The 23,133-nt window shown below is 46.8% G+C and overlaps 1 protein-coding gene across 1 annotated transcript; it reads left to right on the top strand.

Annotated features, from left to right (window-relative positions):
- The first annotated feature begins 68 nt into the window (after window positions 1-68).
- Window positions 69-22,759, top strand: LOC118097805 (5'-nucleotidase domain-containing protein 2). The gene is made up of 14 exons (XM_035141048.3): window positions 69-470; window positions 6,200-6,384; window positions 7,600-7,674; window positions 8,878-8,933; window positions 9,434-9,527; window positions 11,576-11,704; window positions 14,773-14,833; window positions 15,527-15,629; window positions 16,717-16,818; window positions 17,495-17,576; window positions 18,388-18,474; window positions 18,630-18,770; window positions 19,672-19,736; window positions 21,740-22,759. The coding sequence occupies exons 1-14, from the start codon at window positions 188-190 to the stop codon at window positions 21,999-22,001; spliced, it is 1,725 nt and encodes a 574-aa protein (XP_034996939.2). The 5' UTR covers window positions 69-187; the 3' UTR covers window positions 22,002-22,759.
- Window positions 22,760-23,133: the final 374 nt, after the last annotated feature.

Below are 23,133 nucleotides of genomic sequence, written 5' to 3'. Positions count from 1 at the left end.
CCAAGGGGCTCAAGGGGCGCGCGGAGGACGCGGCGCGAGCGAGCGCCTGCTCGACAGTCGGGTGAGCTGCGAGTGGGCAACCGGACAGGCCCTCCCCTGCCGGGGCGGAGCCACCTCTCGCTGCCCGCCCTCTTGGGCGCCTCGGCTCCGCGTTCTTCGGTCGCGGGCGCCACACACTTCTCGCGCCATGGCTGGCGCCGCCGTGGGACTCGCTGCTGGCTGGCTGCTGCGCCGGGCAGCCGCTTCGCTCTCCCCCTGCAGCCGCTTCGCGACGGAGGCGCAGAGCCCCGAGCCCAGGCCTCCGTATGGGAGCAGCAGGCAGCCGCAAGCTCGGCGGGGCGCCGCTGCAGCCCCCAGCGCCGACGAAGAGGCGGCCGCGCGAGCTTTGGCCGGCAGCGCGCCGCCGCCCGGGCCGGACCGGGGGACCTTCCTGTGGGCGCGCTACGGAGAGCTGAAGCGGCTGGTGCAGGGTGGGTGAGCCGCGGCGCCGGAGGGGCTTCGGTTGCGGAGTCCGCGCCCGCCCCCTCCCGGGAGAGCCCGCATCTCCGGGAGGAGGACGCACGGCGACGTTCTAGCTCCCTTCCCCTTGGAGATGCTGCCGCCCCCTTTTCCTTCTCTCCTCCCGCAGGACCTCCGTTTGCTGGAGGAGCTTCTCTACTTGGAGGCCCTTTTAGCGGTTATACTGTACCTCCGCCAGCAGTTTGGTCGAGGTGCCCCCAGGTTCTGCTTTGCATTGGCCTGGGTGGGTGTGGTTCCCCCGCGCCGCCCTGCTTGTGCGCGCGGTCTTGCGCGTCGAAATTCTCCCAGCTCCCGTCTCTCCAGTCTCCCAATTTCTTTTCACTTTCCATATACTTTGTAGCAGTTTCCTTCCTGTGGTACCTTTTTGCCGTCCCCGAGGTAATCCCGTTCATGAAAACATTTTTAGTCACTCATTTTTAAGTGAGGACTCGCGCATCTCCTTTGCTGCTGCTTATGTTGTGGTGAATCTGCTCCGGAGCCTTCATGCTTTCTGTTGCCATTCAAGCTGGGTCGTGGGATCCCCTCCCCTTTGTTTTGGAGGCATGTCCGGGCAGGGAAAGCGGGAGAAAGGTCTGCTTTGTGTCTGGTTTTTCAGGCAGGGCTTTGGAGGGTGGAAAGATGAGAGCACGATCAACACGAAGGCTGAAACAACAGGGAAAGGCTAACATTTTCTGTGGCGTGGATCTGTTAAGTCTTTAAGGTGCCACGGGACTTCTGCAGCTAGAACACCAAACACAGTGAATTTTAAAGTATTGTAGTTGTTTTATCACAGTAGTTTTAATTGATTTAGATTTGCATGCACAAAAAGGTAAAACAAACCTTTGGAAGAAAGTGCCAGCCTTTCTTTGTTTATAGATTATGCATCCATGAATCTGAAAGAGCCATGCCTTCCTGTGTGGGAGAGAAGCCTCTTCTAAAATGATGCCGGCCACCCTTGATTTTTGTAAAGATTTGCATATTTTAAAAAAGTATTCTTTCTTTAAATCTTTAAAAATTAATACAGGTGGTGGGGGCACTTATAAGACTGACTGGAACTGATGATTCATCCGAACATGGTAGTACTAATCACCCCCAGTCCAAAGAATGAGATCCTGATTTCTCAAAAATATGGTGCATACCTTTTGGATTCTCCTTAAGACTCCAGGTATCGGGGGCGTTCTCCCAGTCCTTGTCAGGGACCAGCCAAAAGTATGCATGTAGCAAGCTTGCTGGGGCAGGAGAGAAAAGTGCAATTTTAGAGTGCCCCCCTTACACCACTAAACATAGATTAAACAAAATTTTTTAAAATTTCCTTCCAGTAGCACCTTAGAGACCAACTAAATTTGTCATTGGTATGAACTTTCGTGTGCCTGCACACTTCTTCAGATACACTGAAACAGAAGTCACCAGATCCCCACATATAGTGAGAGAGTGGGGAGGGGCTGGACTGTTTATGGCTGCATTTGGTCTTACAGGAAGAATTTACGACTGTTTACGATTGGTCCCACAGGAAAAGCAAGGGGTGAGATGGTTAAAGATAGCTTTATCATGTATAATGAGATAAGAACCCAATGTCTTGAGGCTTCCGGGTTCAGCGCCAGCGTCGATCGGCGGGGCTTCGTCTCGTCTCCGAGACGGCCCGTCTCTGCTAGGAGTGGGGAGGGCAGCGAGAGCGACGCTGCGCCCCTTAGAACCTCGGGAAGGGCGTCCCGAGGGCAATTTGCTCGGCACAGACCCAATCCGGACTCCCCAACTCTTCGGCTAGCTCTAATAAGAGCTCCGGAGCGAGGAGGGTAGAAGTCGCGGGGGCCATTTTGAGCGGCAACGTTATTCTAGCAGGGAGAAGCTTCAAGCCGAAGGCGGAGAGCGCTGGATTCTTCCGAAAATAAAACGATTGGAAAAGACTGTAAGTAACCTCACGATTTGGATTATTATAAAACAATTTGGATCTGGGAGAGAGGGGAGAAAAGAGGAAGCCACCCCCCCCACGGCAACAAAGAGACAGTAAATAGAAACCCGAAGCCATAAACAGAAGATTTGCAATTCAAAAGGATCCCTCAAAGGCATCAAAGAGAATCTCCCCTTTGATGCAGGGTGAAAAGGGGAGAGAGACTGCAGTTTATGACTGCTCTGCAATAAGAGGTACAGCCTAAGAAAAAACCTTTCTTTCCACTCGGGAGCCAGCAGCCCAGACAACCCAGTGAGTTGTCAGGATTTATAAGTCAAATTGTCAGGAATTATAAGTCAAATTTTACTTCACTTTGTATTTCTGGACTTTGTGGAATTTCTTTTTTGGCTTAAGTGTTTGTGAAATGTGAGTTCGAACTCTATTGTCAATAAGACTTGAAGAATGCAGCCAGCTTGTTAAAATGGAGTCGAAAAAATAAACTGTGATCATATTCCACCCCACGTGACAAGTTTTGACCTTGGCAGGACTGAAATATGTCAACAAAAAAGTGTTCCCCTGAGTTCCAGCGGTCTGTTTTGACCTTAATGTGGGAAACAAGAATAGAGTTATGTCAAGAGGAGACACGACGGCAAGAGTTACAGAAAAAATTCCAGGAGGTGATGGCGGAATATGATTTTTTAGGAGATGAAGCTTTTGACACTGAAAAAGATGAATGTGAGAATGACAATGATGGGGAAGGAAAAGATGAAGATGAGGATTGTGATGATTCAACACAAAATGAAGCACACCACGAAAAAAATGATGACTCTACTCTACAAAAAGTTGGATGGAGTGCCCTGCTTTTGAGGGGGGCACGATTGGTATTATTGGAACTCCAGAACGCCCACAGGGAAGAAGGAAAAAATATGCAGAGAAGAGAAGAAATCCAGGGGTCCTGTATGGTGGCCTGGATGGCAAAAGACTGTAAACAGGGGGTGGGGTGAATGGAAAGTGATGTTGTGATTAAGGATGGATTAACAGGTTTATAACTGGTCTGCTGATTTTGGAATTTGCTGGATTGGGGGGGTGGAGCCGGTTATCGGGGATGTAAGGTTAAATTGAGAATAGTTATAGTTTTAAAAGTGAATGGATTTTGGAAAATGTGAAAATATGGAGGCTTATAGAGGGAGAAAAAACAAAAAATTAGGCACGGGAAGAGAAAATGGGAGTTTGATTTCTCAGTGATTTGAATATTAGATGAAAATGTTAACAATTGATTCATAAGTTGTATAAGATGCAAAGGTGCATTTTTATAAAGTAAGAAACTGTTGCAGATGATAAAAAAGGGATGAAAACCGGGGAAGGGGGGGGAGGGGAAGCCCACAAAATATGGTTTTACAACTATGAATGCAAGAAATTTTTTTTTGTTTTGTAGTGTTTTTTTCTTTTTTCGCCCTTTCTTTTTTTCCCTTTTTTCCTATTTCTATTTTTCTCTTTTTTTTTTTGGTATGACAATAGATGGTTGGATGGATGTCCTCCTGCGTACTGCCCTGGTTTGCTGGAGCTCCCTGGTGGCAGGGGGGGGGCTTTGGGGTCAGGGGAGGGGGGGGAGGACAGAAACCCAAGCATAAAATGGACCATCTCTGACTGTTCACATACATGGGATACTTCTGTGGCAGGGGAGGACCCATGTGGGTGGGTAGGAAGGAGGTGGAAAAGGGGTTTAAGTATGTACCGTTTTTTTGTTTTTTTGTATTTTGTAAAATTAATAAAAAGTATGTTTTAAAAAATTAAAAAAAAGAACCCAATGTCTTTATTTAGACCAGGTTTCTCCATCGTTTTAAGCTTGGTGATAACTTGCAGTTCAGCAACTTCTCTTTTTCCAGTCTATTTCTGAAATTGTTTTGTAATAAGACAGCTGCTTTGAGATCTTGTATAGAATGTCCTGGGAGATTGAAGTGTTTTCCTACTGGTTTCTCTGTCTTGTGATTCCTGATGTCAGATTCAGGCCCGGTGCGTCCATTTAGGCAGACTAGGCCATTGCCTAGGGCGCGAAAATGGAGAGCCTTCAGCTATGGGCGCCGCCGCCTGCCCCGCTCACTCGCCGAGGAGCCCCCAGCGTCCCCTCCACAGGTGGGAGGAGCACGAGCCAAAAGGAGAGCTCAGCGCCCTCCCGCCCACGGAGGGGACGCTGTGAGCTCCCCAGCGGCTGCAGCGAGCAAGCGACGGCAGCGCCCGCAGCTGAAGCCTTCAGCTATGGGCGCTGCTGCTGCCGCCGCTGCTCACTCACTGCAGCCACCACCGCTGAGGAGCTCAAAGCGTCCCCTCCACAGGCGGGAGGGCGCCAATCTCCCCCCTTGGCCCGCGCTCCTCCCGCCAATGGAGGGGATGCAGGGGCATCAGCGGTGTGCGTGCGTGCGTACGTCATGACGCATGCGCCCGGGGGGTGCCAGAAGGTGTTTTTGTCTAGGGCGCAAAAAGCCCTAGCACCGCTCCTGGTCAGATTTATGTCCATTTATCCTTTGGCGTAGGGTTTGGCCTGTTTGTCCAATATAGAGAGTTGAAAGGCACTGTTGGCATTTGATGGCATATACAATGTTAGAAGATGAGCAGTTAAATAGTCCTGAGATGGTATGTTTAATGTTGGTGGGGCCAGTAATGGTGTTGTCCGAGTGTATGTGGCAGCAAAGTTGGCATCTGGGTTTATTGCAGACTCTGGTACCAGTGTTCATGTTAAGTCTGGTGGTTGTATTATTTTGTGGTAAGGAGTTGTTTAAGATCGGGTGGCTGTCTGTAGGCAATGAAAGGTCTTCCTCCCAGAGAGCGATCCGGCCCAAGGCCGGCGGCGGCGGAGAGGGCCCGATCTGGTCGGGCGGGAGCTGGCAGTGCATAGATGCCTCAAATTAGCTTAAGACGACTTCCTATTCTCACCCGTTTTTTTACATGTTCATCTGCGGAATTGAAGATTCTAACAAACCCTGTAGAGATGATGTGAGCTTCAAAGTAAACCAGAGTAAAATAGTGTGCTTTTGTATGTTTAGTGTAATGTTAACAGTATTTAATCCAGTTTTGTAATAAGGATGCACATACGGTAATTATTTGGATGCACAAAGTGATCAGACTCCTCTTAATTCCTGACTTTCTCCTAAATGCTACAAAAATTGCCACGTCTCTCTCTCCTCTCCTCTCTTCTTCCCCTCCCACTGCCATTCCTCTGTACCTCACAAAAATATGCATTACAAAGCTTAACAGTTTCCTTCCTTCCTTCCTTCCTTCCTTCCTGGGCACTGCCAGTTTCTTGAACTGTGGCATTACTACCCACAAAGTTTATTTGACCCCACCAGGCTGTCTGACCCAGCAGTTCCCTCTGTGCTTTGCCTGTTGACCACAAAAAATCTTACCCATTTCAGCATTTGCTGAATACAGTGATTTTTATTTCCAGCTCAACCAGTTTAAGGGGGGGGGGATGACAGAAGGCAACGTGTATTCCGTGCTCCGAGATGAGCTGACTCATCACTTGGCATAAGGCAAATTCTTCCTTAGTGTGCCTGCTTGCACTTGACAGGATTACCGTAACTAATGTAGGATGTCTGCTGTTGCACAAGTGCTACGTGTTTTGAGCAGCAAATATACTGCCCAGATATAGCAGTCTGTATGCTGGAGCTTTGCTGACATCAAGTGATTGCGATTACAGTGTTGCACGCAAGCTCAGGAGGCCAACGTTTCTGATGGGTTGGGTACCCCCACTTTTGTCCGTAACAGGCGTCAATTTGGAAGTGTGCGGTAATTGCTTGTGCTTCCATCTTCCTCCAGATTTGCTTCCCCCAGGGGTCTGCAATCTTCTGAACCCTTCAACAATCTACTCCAACAATGAGATTTCCCTGAGTACTATCGGAGTTTATGGATTTGACTATGATTACACACTGGCGTTATACTCACCTGCCCTCCATTCTTGCATCTACAACACTGCGCGGGACATCCTTGTGGAGCAGTATAAGGTACCTCTAGACTAGAGCTTGCATGTCCTGTTGACTAGAACAGGAGAAAAGTAATTGGGAGAATTGGAGGGGGCTTGGCTTGGACAAGTGGTGCTGACTGAAGGATTGGAAACCTTGGGGTGGGGGTGGGGGGAGCCTGTGGTCCACAGGCCAAAGCTGGCCCACCAAGGATACCTGCTTGGTCCATGAGCCCGTTTTCCCCAAACCTTCCCCACCTGCCCCCACACCTGACATCATATGTACACTTAAAGCATGTTCACAATTGTGTATTGGCAAGGGAAATCAGGCTTCGGATATACCGCCAGTCAGCTGAGCAGCGCTGGATTGGCTGCTCAAGTGCTCCCTGTGTGGAACTTCCTCACACACCGGATGTCTGCAGAAAGCAGGCTGTGGCTCTACCACCCATCAGCTGGTGGGCAGCAAAACTAGAGCTGCAGGCATTTTAAAAGCACAATGCAGGACTCTTGTACTGTACTTTGTCAAAGGCACTTGCTATCATTGTGACACCAGGTAGTTGGCAGCCAAGGCCAGGATCTGACCAGTGGAGCTAAAAAGGTTCCCCGGCCCTGTCTTCGGTCAAGCGAGACATGAGAGGAGGAGGCAGCCACATTTATTTGTATGCTTGTCCTGTTCTGTGTAAACTGTATGTGTTTGGTTTTTGCATCAAAAGGAGAATTTATCCAAAGTGGCCCAGGCTGTAAAAGACACTTGAAGCAGTGGGGAAAGGAGAGGGTTCAGCACTCTTCATTCAAGTGCTAAAAAGTAAACCTTTGCCTCTTGTCTTGTATGTGAACAGGGCAGACAGACCAAGAGGGCTGCTCCTTTCATGCCTCCTTTGCCTCTCAATGGGGGTAGAATGTGCATTTGCCCTTTGTGCTTGGGAACCTATATGGGCCTCCCAATGTCGTTGGACTCTCAACTCCCATTGTTCCCAAAAAGCAGCATGGCCAATTGATTGGGGCTGATGGGAGCTGTAGTCCATCAACATCTGGAGGGCCACAGAGGCTCCCTGTCCCTGCTGTCTGTGCTTGCCGCTGGGGTCCCAATTGTAGCTGATAAATATGGATAGCATGGCTCCAAGCAATTCCCTGCATTGACTCCATCGAGAAAAAGTATTATTTTTGATATCCGCTTCCAAATGACACTTGAAATGCTCTTGACTTTTTAAACTGATTGACCACCTTGCAAATTGTATTTTTTGTTCTGTCCCATCAGTATCCAAAGGGCATCCTGAAGTATGAATATTGGCCGAACTTTGCCATCCGGGGCTTACACTACGACATTGCCAAGGTGAGACAGAGACAGGTGGCTTGTCCTGTTCCAGTTGTGGCTTTGGCAGGACAGCAGAAGTCTTCTGAAATAAATGCTAAGGATTATTACTTGCCACCTGTGCAAATAAGGGTCACTTCCAGCAGGGGGTTAATTGTAAGCCAAGGGAAGAGTTTATTATTTTTTCCCATGGTGGTCATCCATGTAGCACAAATGTGGGCAGGCAATGTGCTGTACATAGGGCTGCCTCTGGAGACGGTTCGGAAGCTTCAGCTGGTGCAGAATTTGGTGGTCAGGTTTTTCACCAGAGCAAGACGGTTTGAGCATATTACACTGATCCTGGCCCAACTGCACAGGCTGCCAGTTAGTTTCTGGGCCCAATTCAAAGTGCTGGTTTAGACCTATAAAGACTTAAATGGCTCAAGACCTCAATACCTCAAGGACCGCTTCCCCCCATATGAACCTACTCAGACCCTTCGATCATCATCTGAGGCCCTTCTTTGTGTGCAGGAGTCCTCCACATGAGGTCCAGAGAGTCCTTTTCTATCATGGCTCCCCACTTGTGGGATGCTCTCCACAGGGAGGCTCAGGCGAAAACGTTTCTCTTTAACTAGTCCTTTGGCTTTGGGTGATCAGGGTATACTTCTCATACCAAGTGGGCTGCACACTGCCTTGTATCATGGGGGGTGGGGTTGCCAAGATTTGACTCGCACCCCCAGCCCTGCTTTGGGATGAAGACACTTGGCTCTGGCAGGGTCCTAGAGCCCTCGTATCTCCTTCCCAAAGTTGGAAAAGCACTAACTAGGCTTTGGGAAGGAGGCAAGAGGACTCTAGGACCCTGTCAGTGCCCTCACACCTCCTTCCCAAAACCCAGTGCCTTGCTTATCCAGCTTTGGGAAGGCAGTGCAAGGGATGGGACATCAAATGTTGCAAAGGGCCACCATAAAAGGCTTTGGGGGCCACATGGAGCCCTTTGGCCATGCGTTGGACCACCCTGTTCTGTGTCCTTGTAAATGTGTTTGTGGGAAGGGCATTATTGGTTTGTTATTGCTCTTGTTTTTATTATGTATTTTGTGTTCATATTTTATATTTTTATGTGGTGAATCTTCAGACGAAGGGTGCTATACAAATTAAATAAATAAATAAAGTATTGTTTCATGAACTAATTTGCAATGTAGGTTTCCTGTGCAATGACTCCACATTTCTCTTCCGTCTGCCATACAGGGTTTGCTCATGAAAATAGATGCCTTTCATTACATTCAGCTGGGCACCGTTTACCGGTAAGTGTCGCTCACAGTGGCCCCCAATGGCTGAGATGGAGCAGAATTTCATAGCTGAGATACTGGAATCGAGGCTGTTCCTAGACCTAATTTTTAAATTTCTTCTGTGTGGTCATGCCTCAGATATAACCCTGACTCACAGGAAATAGAATTTGCAAGTTGGGAAGCAGTCCTGAAGGCATGCAGTCCTTTCAATCTGCCTTGAAAACTCTGGTTGAATTTGTGTTAGCCATGGCTAGCTGTGGTGCACATGGAATATTAAACCATGGTTAAGTCAAACAAAGCAAGGAAGAGGGGAAGGAGCATCCATCCCTTCGTGTGGCTCAAAATTTGCAAACTAGTTTGTAAGGAGACAGCATTATGTCTGCACCAGTCAAAGTGGAATTCATAACTTCGTAGCCACATTACTCACATGCAGTACTTTGATTCAGCTGCTAAATGATGCTCTCCTGGCGACACTTCCAAGCTCCTAAACCTTTCTCCTTTTTGGCATTCTCCAGGGGCTTGAAACCTGTTCCAGATGACGAGGTGCTGGCGTTGTATGACGGTACCCTTCATATCCCCCTCCACCAGGCTAGTGGCTTCTATGGAAAGGTCAGTTCCCTTGCTAGCCCTGGAGTTGGTTTGAAGACCATTGGCCAGTGTCTCGTTGCTCAGTTTCTGTTTCTGATTGAGATGTGGCAAGAGGGGAACAGGTGCCAGCAGAGTGTAGCTCCTTTTATTTGCCTTCCTATGTATCTCTGCTATCCAGGGTCCACCAAGTTATAAAGGGAGCTTAGTTGGCCTGCACTTGCATCTACTTCCTAGGCTGGACCTCCCCATATTCCCATGGTTTCCCTGCCAGGTATTTAGTAGGGCATTGCATAGTCTCAGGAGTTTTTGCAGGTAGTACTGCAGGATGCATGGCAATCTGAGATGCTGGAGTGAGGATGAGGTGGTCTTCTTTGAAAAGGGGCGTCCATAGTGAATTTTTCGTCAAGTTGGCAGAGCACCGCATGTTGGCAGAGCACATGCATTGCCTTTGAAGCCAGTCCTAGATGTACATAACTAACCAGAAGTAATTGGTTGAAGAGGTGTGAGCCTGTTGTGCCACTATCTCTCCAGCTGAAGGTGTAATGTTGCCCTGACTCAGAGGACTCAAGCGCCATCTCACTCCCCAAGAGTCAATGGCAGATAAAGCTGGCTTGGCCCCTTTAAATAGGGTTGGCATATGTCTGGTATTCAGCTCTCGTAAACAGTGTCCGGGTGGAAATCGCTGAATGTCCGGGAAAATCCAGGTGTGTGGCAGCCCATGTCAGAAGTGTCAGGTTTGGTGAATTTCATTAAAAATAGCTTAACAACTCTCCCCCCCCCCAAAAAAAAGAGCTCAACTTTTGTGTCCAGTTTTTCACTTTATGGACGCAGAACCAGCAACTGAGATACATTTAAGGCTCAGTCTGAGGATGACTGTTGCTGAAGGAACATCTGGGCTCTGCTCCTACAGTGCAGGTAGCCTGAGCTTTCCGCAAAGCCATCCAATGTACCACTAAAGCCTTTCCTCAATACAGCTGAGTCCATCTCTCAAAACAGAACATCCCTCGCTTTTTTGCACCATTCTGATGAATCTAATCTCATCCCCAATTTGTGTGTTTTTGGCTCAACATGAGAGGAAATAGTTACTTTATTTTATTTATAAAATTTGTATGCCACCCTTCATTCAAAGATCTAAGGACAGTTCACAGCATAAAAATAGAAGATAAAAACAATAATACGTAATAAAAACAAGAACAAACCAAACCAATGACCTCCTCCCACCCTCAATGCACAACTTTCACTTCCTAAGGTACCACCGTCCTAGTCCTGATTGGAACATTCCATAGGTGCTATTTTATGTTTTTTAAATGAATGAATGAAAACATGAAGCTACAGGTGAAACTTGGAAAATTAGAATATTGTTGAAAAGTGCATTTATTTCAGTAATGCTACTTTTTATTTTTATTTTTACAAATGCTTTCTTTACAATAATACAAAAATAAACATTGCTATTACATTTCATTAATTACATTCCATTTATAATTGACCCACCTAACAACAAATAATTACAATTACAACAAATAAAGGCTTGACATATCTTGCTTTGTATCTCATATATTGGTTTCCCCTTTTAAGTTGCATTACTGAAATAAATGCACTTTTCCACGATATTCTAATTTTCCGAGTTTCACCTGTATGCATTTAACATAGTGTGTTGTTTGACACTCAGAATCCAGTGTGGGTAGGCAAGAACTTGCAGGTGAAAGAGTCTCATGGCAGCCCCTTTCCCCTGGTCATGAAGGGTGCTCTGGACCTCTTAGCTGCCTCTTGATGTCTCTTGCCTTCCCCATTTCTCTCCAGTCTGGATCTATGTATCTGATAAATCAAATGTTGGAAGCAGAAGTAAATATGCTCACTCTCACTTAATTGTGGATTTTGAAGGTGGTTGGTGAATGTAGGGCTCTGATGTGTAGCTGGGTCTGGATGAACCGGGAATTCTGCAAAGTTGGACACTTACAGTTCTTGCACTAGCAAGAAATGGGCGAAGAGTGTGGGCAGTTCTGATTGAGAGTTGGTGTTCAAGCCACGAAAAATCGTTTGTTTCTCCTTCCCTCCCTTGGTCTTCCCAGGGTCCAGCCATAAAGCAGTTTATGGACATCTTCTCTCTCCCTGAAATGACCCTCTTGGCCGTAGCCAATGACTTCTTCATCACCAACGACATTGATTACGATCCCATTCATCTCTACAAAGACGTAACGGTGTGTTTCCCTCCACTCTCCTGCCTATTTGGCTCTTGTTGCTGAGTGGTGAGGTATAGGCTTCTGTGTTGAGAATTGGTGGGAGGATTGTTGCTTGCTAGGTGTCCTTTTTTTGGGGGGGGGAGGACTTTGTGTTCTCTGTGGTTTACCCTGCAGGCAAATTGAGGAGGAGGATTTGAGTGCTCTCAAGGGCTCTGTTCAGTTCTTTCTTTTTTACTACTTTGTTGTGGGAGGGAGTGACGTATTTTGCCACAGCAGAACAGGCTGTCCTGAGCCAAGGAGAGAATTGGGAGGGGCTGCCTGCTTAGCTGCCAGGGAGGCTTATCAAGGAGCCCAGCTGCCCCAAGGCACACTGCATGGGCCTCCTTCTCCTCCTTTGCCTGTTTTGCCTGCCTCCTTCTTAGTTGTATCTTTGGAAACTTGAGACATCTGGCTCTGTATCTCAGACTCACAGCTTCTCTGGAGCCAGGGCAAGAGGTCAGAACAGGCATTGCCATAAATAACATTGCTCTATTGCTGCCTTGATGCACGTAGGCCCCTTTGACGCTTCCACGAGACCTCTTTATTGAGCATTCATTCCAATTTGTTTGCAGGAAGATTAGATGATAAATGCTCATTAGCAAGCCAACTTTCTGATTAGTTTGTGGGGAGCTTAGATGACCTTGTATTACCCCACACTTCCCAGTGCATTTGTCCATCTCTTTTCTTATCACAAGAAGTTTGATCTGGGGGGGGGGGGAGCAGGTTTGCTGCACAAGACCTCCCAATCAATGATAATTGCACAATTCTATTAGCCTCATCCAGAAATGTGAATTTGCCTGTATCTGATTGAATTCCACTTGAAAATAGGGACAGGCTTAGTGGGTTTTCATGCTTGTATTCTACTTGTTCATATGAGAAAGATATTTCAGGTATTTCAGAAGTCTGCACCCAAAATTACATAAATCAATCACATTTGCACATTTGTTGCATTATTTTGCACTTGCTGATCGTGCAAAAGGAGGCAGAGAGCTTTGCCAAGATGCCACAACTGAGCACCCTCCCCACCCCCCATAGCTTCTAGTATGTCATGACACCTTCAGGCTTAAGGGTTAAAGGTTTTTCTTCCTCAGACTGTGCAGGATCTTGGAATGCACAAGTCTTGAGACTTTCCTTCTGAGCCAGACAGGCTCTCTGAGTTGCTTGGCCTCCTTGAATGGAGTTTGGGGTTCTGCTTGTTCTTAGCCATATGGTTCTCCAAGCAATTCCTGTGGTGCAGGTGGCTTCTGTGGCTTGTTCTTTCTCCTCCTGCCTACTTGTGATGTGGATTATATATGGATGCTCCTGTTTCAAGGGCTCAAGGCCTCTGGTCCCTTCCAGCCCTACTGGTTTTGTATCTGTACCACATGGGCGTTTCTACACCACAAATTTGTGAGTGTGTTTTAAAACAATTATCATGACTCCCAGCTAAGGAATCCTAGCAGCTTTCTTTGGCTAGATACATACTAGGCTGTTAAGGCACAGATCTAGCTCCCCCATATGTTCTTGTCTGCATGCCTATCCACATGAACAATGGATAGCATGGTCACATTATTTCCTGTCCACACTAGTGGCGAGTAGTTGATGGGATGTATTCACACTGTGTCTTATTGTCCCTGCCTCTCCTCTCAGTACTTTCCCACCCTTCCTAAGTTCCAGAAACCTGAGGCCCATTGTGGGTATGTGCACATGTATTCATTTTCCTATGGAGACAGCCAAAACATTTTTGGATCTGTTATGCCAGATTCACAAAAAAGAGATGTTTTTTTTTTAAAGACCACTGAGGTAGTGGTGTGGTGATAGATGGCATGCAGCAAAATGTCACCACAAATGTAAAAAAACACACAACAACCCTGCCTGCAGAATGCATTTTAGAGTGCTAGCTGCCAGTGGGATGTTGTCAGTGCCAAAAGTGTATACACGTGGAGTGCTTAGTAACCATTTTAAACCACTGTGTGCACACCACTTTTTTGGAAAGTAGCTGGGAATTTCTCTGTGTTTGAAAGAGGAAGAAAGACAGAAACAGGCAAGGACCAAGCTAGTTGTAACCGTAGCAAGGTCTGCTGCATTTATTTAAGCAGGTAAAAACACCCTCGGGATTTCTCAAATCAGATTGGGACTGTGGTTCAAACGGAGAGGTTTTCCCCCTTGTAAATGCACACACCGCACACACTGAAGCCGCTATTTGCCCTGTGGAGGAAAACAAACAAGTATCAAGGTCTCTGAACTCCCTCCACCCACATCTCTGTCAGGGAAAGCAGGGTCAAAAAGGAAAGGGTTAACCCTCTTCTTACAGTGCTGGAGTCCCAGTTGAATTCTTGTGTCTCCCCCCCCCCCAAAAAAAACCTGGTGGCTACTATTACTTTTTTGTCCTTTTTAAAGCAAGTGATCCAGACATGGATATGGTTTGGCCATTGGAATATTTAAAACAGGGGTGTCCAACCAGTAGGTTGGGGTCCTTATTGTGTACAAAAAGTTATGGGGGGGAAGCTAAAAAACTATGTGCAATCCTCCCCAGAAAAAGCTCAACAACTCTGGGCCCTTCCCTCCTAAAAAAAGGCTCAACAACGCAATCCACCCCCCCCATGCACGCTCCTCCTCCCTCCAATGACAATGGGTAGATCACTGCCAGTTTTTTTATACTGGGAGTAGATCACAGTCTATTGGGAGTTAGACATGCCTGATGTAAAGCAATGGAGCAACAGAGGCAAGTGATTTGTGGGAAGCTGGGGCCAGTTTGCAAAGGTTTGCAGTGCCTCCCCACCCAACTAGGTAACCTAGCTTGGGACAGAGGAGCAAGTGGTGTGATTCTGGCTCTTAGCCCCCCCCTCCCCCTTAGCCCAGAAGCCAGCTTGGAAGGGTTGCAGAGCAAGGGAGCTGTATAGCCTTCCTTTCCAAAGTACCATCACGAAAGCAACTTTCAGGGTATTGGTGAAGCATTGGAAATGCAGGTCAGGGGGAGCTACAGCAGTGGGCACATTGTTAAACTTGTTTGTGTATTTCTGAGGTGTTTTTTAAAAATTAGTATTAAAAAAAACATTTTTCAATAGGATGCCATCCGGGATGTCCATATTAAAGGCTTTATGTACAAGTGGATTATGCAGGATCTGGGTGAGTATCCATCTGCCAAGGGGCTGAAGGCCAGGCAACTACACAAGCAGAGGGCTGCAAGGGATGCAAAAAGCCTTTCCAGACCTGCTGCCTTTCCCAAGGGAAGAGCATCCACCCACTAGCTAAGCTGTAGAACAAAACACGCTGGTTAGCTAGCCTAGTGTGTCAGAAGTGAAATGTTTCACAGTGGGCTGTTTTTCTGCATGAAGTGATTCAGCAGAATGGTACAGAGGCTTAAGCAAGTGAACCAAGCAGTGGGCTGCTTAAGGGAAGACAAAGCCAAAGATCAGGCCTGGCTGAAGTCTCTTAGCCTGTACATTCTCTGTGCCTGGACCAAGCACATTCCACACCAAGAAAGCTAAATTCTGCAGTCACAGGAGAAGCTAGGAGACTGAAGCCCCGCCCTTAGTCTCAGAAATCAGAGAGGGATTGGCCAGGTGCTTTCATGTGCATCTGCACAGCAACAAGGGCTGGAAACTTGCTTTTAAAAGGGGGGGAGTTGAATTGTGCCACATTGTGTACTTTTTGTTCATTTCCACAGGGTAGGCATATACGCAAAGCCCAGCCTAAGTCAGAAAACAAAAACATCAATCCTTCCAGCACTGCTCCTTCCCACCCAGTGAACCTCATTTCAGTTTGTCTCTTGGTTCTGTCTGCATGGAGAAGTTTTTAATACCCATCTTCCCTCTGCAGAGAAGTACATCCTGCGTGGGGATGAGACATACGCCGTGCTGCACCGCCTGGCCAAGGGTGGCAAGAAACTCTTCCTCATCACCAACAGCCCTTTCAGCTTTGTGTGAGTCTGAACATGGCAGGGCTGCAAGCTAGAAGTAGGCTGGGCATTAACATTGTCCTGGTCCAAAACTGTTGTTCTACAATAGACTTCACTTAGTAAAGGTACCCCTGACCGTTAGGTCCAGTCGTGAACTTTACTGGCCAAGGGAGCCGGTGTTTGTCCACAGACAGCTTATGGGTCATGTGGCCAGCATTACTAGGCTGCTTCTGGTGAATCAGGGCAGCGCACGGAAATGCCGTTTACCTTCCTGCCACAGCACTACCTATTTATCTACTTGCATTTTTATGTGCTTTTGAACTGCTAGGTTGGCAGGAGCTGGGACCGAGCAAGGGGAGCTCACTCCATCGTGGGGTTTCGAACCGCCGACCTTCCAATCGGCAAGCTCAAGGCTCACAGCGCCACCCGCGTCCCTAGACTTCACTTAAACTCTGCCTAAATGCTGATATTGAACCAATCTGTTGGAATCTCTAGGGCTCTCCTGCATCAACTGCTCCCTACATTTTCATAAAATTGTAGAGTTGGAAGGGAGCCTGAGGGTCATCAAGTCCATCCCACTGCAATGTAGGAATCATAGCTAAAGCATCCATGACAGGCGGCCATCCAACTTCTGCCTAAACACTTCCAATGAAGGAGAGTCTATCAAACAGCTCTTACCATCAGAAAGTTCTTCTTGTTTGGTCAGAATCTCCTTTCTTGTAACTTGAAGTTATTGGTTTGGGTCCTGCCCTCTGGAGCAGGAGAAACTAAGCTTGCTCCATCTTCCATGTGCTAGCCCTTGAGATATTTGCAGATTTTTTCAGGTTTGACCTAAAGTGTTACACCACTAGCTCCAGCCCTTTCAGGCGCCTCAGGCAGACAGCTTACACTAATTTGATAGTCTCATGGCTTTGGGCGGGGAGGGTGGGATACAAATAATAATAAAATATTATTATTATTATTAGCTCCTGCACTCTGCCGATTCTTCTTCTGGAATATCTCCTGCCCTTCCTTGGTCTCTGTTGCAAGAGCCCATAGAAGCTGCCCCTGCTGTCTGCTACTGGTGACATTCCCTCTCCTATTCTTAATGTGCCTTTTTCCTCCTTTCCAGCAATAAAGGGATGCGGTACATGGTTGGTAAAGACTGGCGGGACTTCTTTGACGTGGTCATAGTCCAGGCAGACAAGCCTCATTTCTTCAATGATTGTGTCAAGTAAGTGCGACCCACTCTAAAGCTCCTGCTGTGGGTTCCAGATCCTGTATGCCACATTGAGGGATGAGTTCTAGTGCATCCACCTTGGGCGGTTGGGGGGGAGGGCAGAGCGCACAGCCTGAAGTCTGGGAAGCGGTGCTGGCCTTCCCACACATGCACTGTCTTATAGATTACACCAGTCAGTATAGAGACTTGAGCCTTAAGAACCTGGTAGTTTGCCTCTGGCCACTTTGCAGAGACCCAAATATTCATTTTCTTCTCCTTCCCTTTTTGTGTCTTACTGACATTTAAACTGCAATAAAACCACATTTTATTACAATCAAGAGGTACACATGTTTTTGTTAAATAAACAAAATAATAAAAATAAATCTTTAAGGAGGAGCATCTTAAATTGCACTTTTTATAATATTGTCAAAATGCAATACAAAGTCATTGTATTCTTTGGCTCCAACCAAGAGCCACTTCACACAAGAGTTTGCAGAAAACTTCTGCACAATCTTATGTGTAGGTTACCCACAGAAACAGTATGAGGGTGGGCAAGTGAGAATGATTTTCTGGGTTTGGAGGCCAGATGCTGGGTCCCAGGGGCTCATGCTGTCCTTTTGCCCTCCCAGCTCTGGGAGAGAAGAGGGTCTTGTTGGCATCCCCACCACCCACCAGTTGCTTCTCTCCTCAGACCTTTCCGGCGACTGGATGCTAACGGGGATCTGCAGTGGGACAAAATAACTAAGCTGGAGAAGGGGCAGGTATATAAGCAGGTGAGGAAATGGATTGTGGACGATAAAAATGTCATGGTGGTAGGATTGTCTCTCTTCTGGAAGAATGGAATTAATATGCATGTCAGTCCTTCAGCATATCATCTTCTGAAGACACACACACACTTTGTCTTTTCTCCACTTGGTTATTCTTGAGGCAGCTTTGGAGGGATGTCAGATCCGATACCTAAGGGATGAGGGAAGTAACCTCCTCTCTCGCATGTCTAATCCAGTTCCACCCTATGACAGGAGCCTGTGTGGCCCTTCAGATGTTATTGAACCACAACTCCCATCAACCTCAGCCAGTATGTCCACTGATCAAAGGTGATGGGAATTGTAGTCTAGCAGCATCTGGAGGATCACAGGTGGCCTAACCCTGCCCTACAGTTTCAAGTAGGCTGGGAGGAGGGGGTGGTGGTGTTGAGCTGGCCAGCAGGGCCACTTTTAACAGCCACCCTTTGCTAATTTGTATACTCACTCTCTCTATGTGGTGGTGAGGACATGGTCCACCCTCACCATGGCACAGTGGGCAAGCAAGGGAGAGGAGAAAAGGCCACTGAGGGCTTCTTGCCCAGTGCTCTCTGTTTCTGGAGGTTGGCACCAGGCTGCCTTCTCCATACCAGCAAGGAATTCCATATCTTTTGTCCATTCTAGGTCCAAATTCAGCTCCTTATGTTTAACCTCATTCTATATTAATATAAAAATTGGGTAGCCATTTTGTTCCTGTATTTATAGTACTCCTTTAACTGACATCACCTGTCTGGTGATTTTAATGCACCCTTTCTCATTCCACTGTCAAAAAATAAAAAAATAGGGCAACCTCGTTGACTTCCTCCAACTTACAGGCTGGCGTGGATCCAAAGTTCTCTACTTCGGAGATCATCTCTACAGTGACCTGGCGGTGAGATCTTTGGGCCTATTTCTCTAGGGCAGGAATGGAGTGTGACCTGTGGGGGCTGTTACCTGACTGAGTGGAAGGGAGGGGAGGGTGGGTAAAGTTGCTTTGGACTTCCCTAACTATGCCTTCCTTCTTCCACTCTACCCACCTCCCCACAGGACCTGATGCTGCGCCATGGCTGGCGAACAGGGGCCATAGTTCCCGAACTGGAAACAGAGACCAAAATGGTGAACACAGAACAGTACTCACAAGCACTCACCTGGCTGCAGGCCTTGACCGGCTTGCTGGAGCGCATGCAGGTAGGGGAGAGTCCGCTTGGTGGCTGAGAATGGAATGAGGAAAGGGCACAGAGCTCTTCATGGTGGGTTGCTCTTGAGAGATGGCAAAGGATCCTAAAATAGTATAGCAATAATCCTAGAATCCTAGAATTGAAGAGTTGGAAGGGACCCCGAGGGTCACCTAGGCCAACCCCCTGCAAGGCAGGAATCTCAACTAAAGCATCCATTATGGATGGCTATCCAACCTCTGCTTGGAAACCTCCAAGGAAGGAGAGTCCACCACCTCTCTTGGGAGGCTGTTCCACTGCCGAACAGCTCTTCCTGTCAGAAAGTTTTTTCTGATGTTTACAGTGGTACCTCGGTTTATGAACACAATTTGTTCCGGAAGTGTGTTCATAAACTGAAGCGTTCATAAACTGAAGCGAACTTTCCCATTGAAAGTAATGGAAAGTGGATTAATCCGTCCCAGACGGGTCCACAGAGTACTCAACCTGAAGCGTACTTAACCCGAAGCATGGGTGTAATTGGTTCCAGAAGTCTGTTCATAAACTGAAGCGTACATAAACTGAAGCAACTTTCCCATTGAAAGTAATGGAAAGTGAATCAATCCGTTCCAGATGGGTCCGCGGCATTCGTAAACCGCAAATTCGTAAACCGAGGTGTTCATAAACCGAGGTTCCACTGTAGTCAGAATCTCCTGCCTTGTAACTTTAAGCCATTGGTTATAGAATCAATAAGGTCCCCATAGAAGAAATGAAGTTCTAGTTAGCTTATGGGCTGTGGGCATTAATCAGTAGGTAAGAAGGCAGATTTCTTCTGCAGAAGTTGGTTTAGTGAGTTTTAAGACAGGGTGGGATCATCAAATGCACTTGGTTTGTTTCCACTTGTTTCCACAAATCCACTTGGTTTGTTTCTCCAAAAGATGTTCAAGGATCCAGAAGCTCAGAAGGTGTTGCAGGACTGGATGAAGGAGCGGCAAGAGCTCAGGTAGCATTCTATCTCTGCCTTCCCATGGGCTTCAGTGTGCCGGATCCAGAGTTACAAATAGCCACATCCATTTATTGTGGGTATGGATCCTACATGCACAGCAGTTTCAAGAGGATTTCCAGTGACCTCTGAACACTCCAGCGGTGGTTTTCAGCTGACTGTTGGCGAGAGAAGTTGAACTGAGCTGAATTTAGCATTTAATTAAATAGAAGTAATAGCTGTTTATGAGAATGTGGCATGGAAGGGTTTCCCCAGCAGTACGGTTCGGTCTCTGTGAGATGGTCCCCTCCTTTGCAAGGCCTCTGCTTTCAGGAAGCCGTATGTTGCCTAAGGAGAGCCAGAGTAACCTCTTGTTTGCTGAGTAAACACAAAAGCATTCCATGGGAGAACTAGAAGGACTTTTAGAGGGAGTGTAACCCCATCAAGAGCAGGCAATCTCGCACCCATCTGGTCTGGGGATCTGAGTGCTGTAAAAAAAATCATTTGAAAACAATCAAGTATTCTTGCTAATTTCAAGGTTGCCAGGGACAATGTGTACTAGCCATAAAATGCCAAGGTGGATAGGGATCTTTCTAAATTCCCCCTGAGTGAGGGAAACCAGTTGCATCTCACCAGAGAGGGCATTTAATAAACAGGGATCAGCTGCCAAGAAGGTCCTTTTGCAAGTTAGCACAGCTAACAAGTTAGACAGCAGTATCACCAACAGGGCCTCCCGTGACTAGTAACCCTGGATAGTCGTCTTCTGTGAATTTGTCTTTTAAAGACACCTAAGTTGACAGCCACAACCACATCTTGTTGTACCAAATTCCAGAACTATTTGTTCTGAAATATTAGTGCTGCTTTTTGTCTTTCCTGAATCTCCAAACATTCCATTTCTTTTGGTGACCCTGGATAGACGGGGGAACATTTTTCTCTCTGTTTTCTCCTTCTAATGCATAGTTTAATAAATTGCAGCATGTCTTTTCTCTTACTTGCTTTTTTTTCTAAACTGAAAAGCCCCAAACATAGTAACCATTTCGTATAGGAGAGTTGGTTTTGTTTACGCTTTTCTGTACCTTTCACAGCTCTGCACTCCCCTTCCTCTGAGGTGCAGCAAGCAGAACTCTTTGCAGTATTCCAGGTGCAGTCATTCCATACACCTGTAGAAAGTCCTCCCGGTGGCAGTCTTATTTGTGATGTCTCTCATTTTGATCCCTAGCACAACATCCACTTTTTACACCACTGCTGCAGACTTGGTTGACATTTTTATTGAGCTATCTACCTTCGCTCCAAGAACTCTTTCTTGGTCAGATCACAAATGTGTGTGTTGCCCCAGTATGCATTCCTTTACACTTGCTCACCTTTACACTTTGCTCACTCCACAGCCCCTTCATTCCCCCCTGCCCCCCATTTTCTATTTCCCCCAGACTCTATAGATATCTCTCCTAATTCCTCGATTCATAAAATTCTTACGTATTCTTGCTTTGCCATACCATAGACATGCATGCCAACCAAATTTAACACCATACCCTCCAAATTGAGCAATTGAGTGTTCTCCAACTTTATCCATTATTTTAACTAACACAAGCATGCTGCTTTGTAATATAAATGCAGATCTGGCAGAGGGAAGCCATTTTTCCATAGCATCAATCAATATCTTATATTCAATTCTTGGTTTCTTCCCCTGCCAGATAAATCTAGAAATATCCTTCTGCCAATAAATATCCTTCTTTAAAACAGCTTAGGTTATTAATTATTGGGGCAATTTGAAATAAAAAATAACTTTTTTGGTAACACGTTCATTTTTATGACCGAAATTCTACCCACCAGAAAGCTGATATTCTTGGAGAGGTGCATTCTTCAGCCAGCACGGCATGCTGCAGTTTCCATGAAAACACATTGTCCTGTTGCAGCTGACCTGATCACCTTGCTAGGTACAGAACCTAGGAAGCCAAAGATTTAATTTTGTATGCTGTTGTCTAATAACTCTTTCTCTTCTCTGTGTCCCCCCAAACTTTCTGCAGGGCACTCACCAAAAACCTCTTCAATCCTCAGTTTGGCAGCATCTTTCGCACCTGCCACAACCCCACCTATTTCTCACGCCGCCTGTGCCGCTTCTCGGATGTCTACATGGCCTCACTCAGCTGCTTGCTCAACTATGACCTCAACTACACCTTTTACCCAAGACGCACTCCCCTGCAGCATGAGGCTCCCCTCTGGATGGACCAGCTGTGCACTGGCTGCATGAAGACTCCCTTTTTGGAAGAGATGGCTCATATCCGCTAGGGACCTGCGCAGGCAGGGCTGCAGAGGCTCCTGACTCTGCTCCAGACCCACAAGTGCAGCAGTGAGGGCTGACTTCTTGAATTAGAGTCCCTGCAGGTTATTTGTCCAAATTTACAAAGCAATGTCTTAATTGTTAAGGCCTAATTCATCTTGGCCCAGTGGTCTTCAGTATCCAGTCTTGCTTGCAGGCATCAGAAGTGCCTTGCTGGCTCAGACCAAGGTCCAACTAGTCTAGAATTCTTCGCAGGATTCCCAGCAGCTAAGTAGCTTCAAAATTGGCCAGGAGCCCAACAGCAGAGTTTGGGTTTGCCTTCTTCCTGCAGGTGCTCTAGGAAGCTTGGAAGCCTATCTATTGCTTGTCCACTGGTGGAGCACCTTGGAATGGTCTTGCATTCGTCTCTGCCCTGCCCTGGGGTGGATGCATTTCACAGGCAAACTCACTCAGCATCTGCGTGGGGGTGAGGGTGAAATGTTATTTTTGCTCCAACTCACAAAACTACTCAGCCCCCACCCCTTGCAGGACTGTTCTGAGCCACAGGTGTTCTGAAGTGCTTGAAGTTTACCTTTTCCCCACTGTTGGGTTTTTGTGAGGGTGATTTTTCCTTGCAACCATAGAAGGTATGGGGTACTGTGGGGAGGGGCTGGGAGGGAAATATCCTGTCTCTTGGTGGGGGGACAGGAGGTGCTAATGGGAGGGTAGGTGTTTGTAGCTCGTAATTTGAATTTTGTACCTTTAATAAAGTTCATTGTGAAACCTGTTCTTGGTAGGTTTATTTGCCAGAAAAGGGGGGCACAGGATCATAAGACATCCCCTGAAAATAAGCCACCGTGTGTTTTTTTGAGGAAAAATAAATATAAGACAGTGTCTTATTTTTGGAGAAACACGGTATCTTTTTCTTTTTTGCCATCAATATATATTTTATTTCATTTCGAATATCTTCATACATCATCCCAGCAACAAAAATTAATTAAATCAGATTACAAATCTTCAAACCGAATCAAATTACAAATTATCAAATCAAATTACAAATTATCAAATTAAATATTCCTCAGAATATGTCCATAATACCCCATATTTAACCCTAGAACCTCTATTCCCCTCCCACCACCCCTTAGACTCCCCCTCTCCCAT

This window comes from Zootoca vivipara, chromosome 15, assembly GCF_965207765.1.
Source record: "Zootoca vivipara chromosome 15, rZooViv2.hap1.1, whole genome shotgun sequence".
Taxonomy (NCBI): Eukaryota; Metazoa; Chordata; class Lepidosauria; order Squamata; family Lacertidae; genus Zootoca; species Zootoca vivipara.
This window is presented reverse-complemented; position numbering and strand designations above follow the sequence as displayed.

Excerpts from the sequence above, each read along its gene's own strand:
- LOC118097805 (XM_035141048.3), top strand. The coding sequence starts at position 188 with ATGGCTGGCGCCGCCGTGGGACTCGCTGCTGGCTGGCTGCTGCGCCGG. Across the intron at positions 8,934-9,433 it reads CAGCTGGGCACCGTTTACCG|GGGCTTGAAACCTGTTCCAG; the intron begins GTAAGTGTCGCT and ends GGCATTCTCCAG. Across the intron at positions 9,528-11,575 it reads CTAGTGGCTTCTATGGAAAG|GGTCCAGCCATAAAGCAGTT; the intron begins GTCAGTTCCCTT and ends TGGTCTTCCCAG.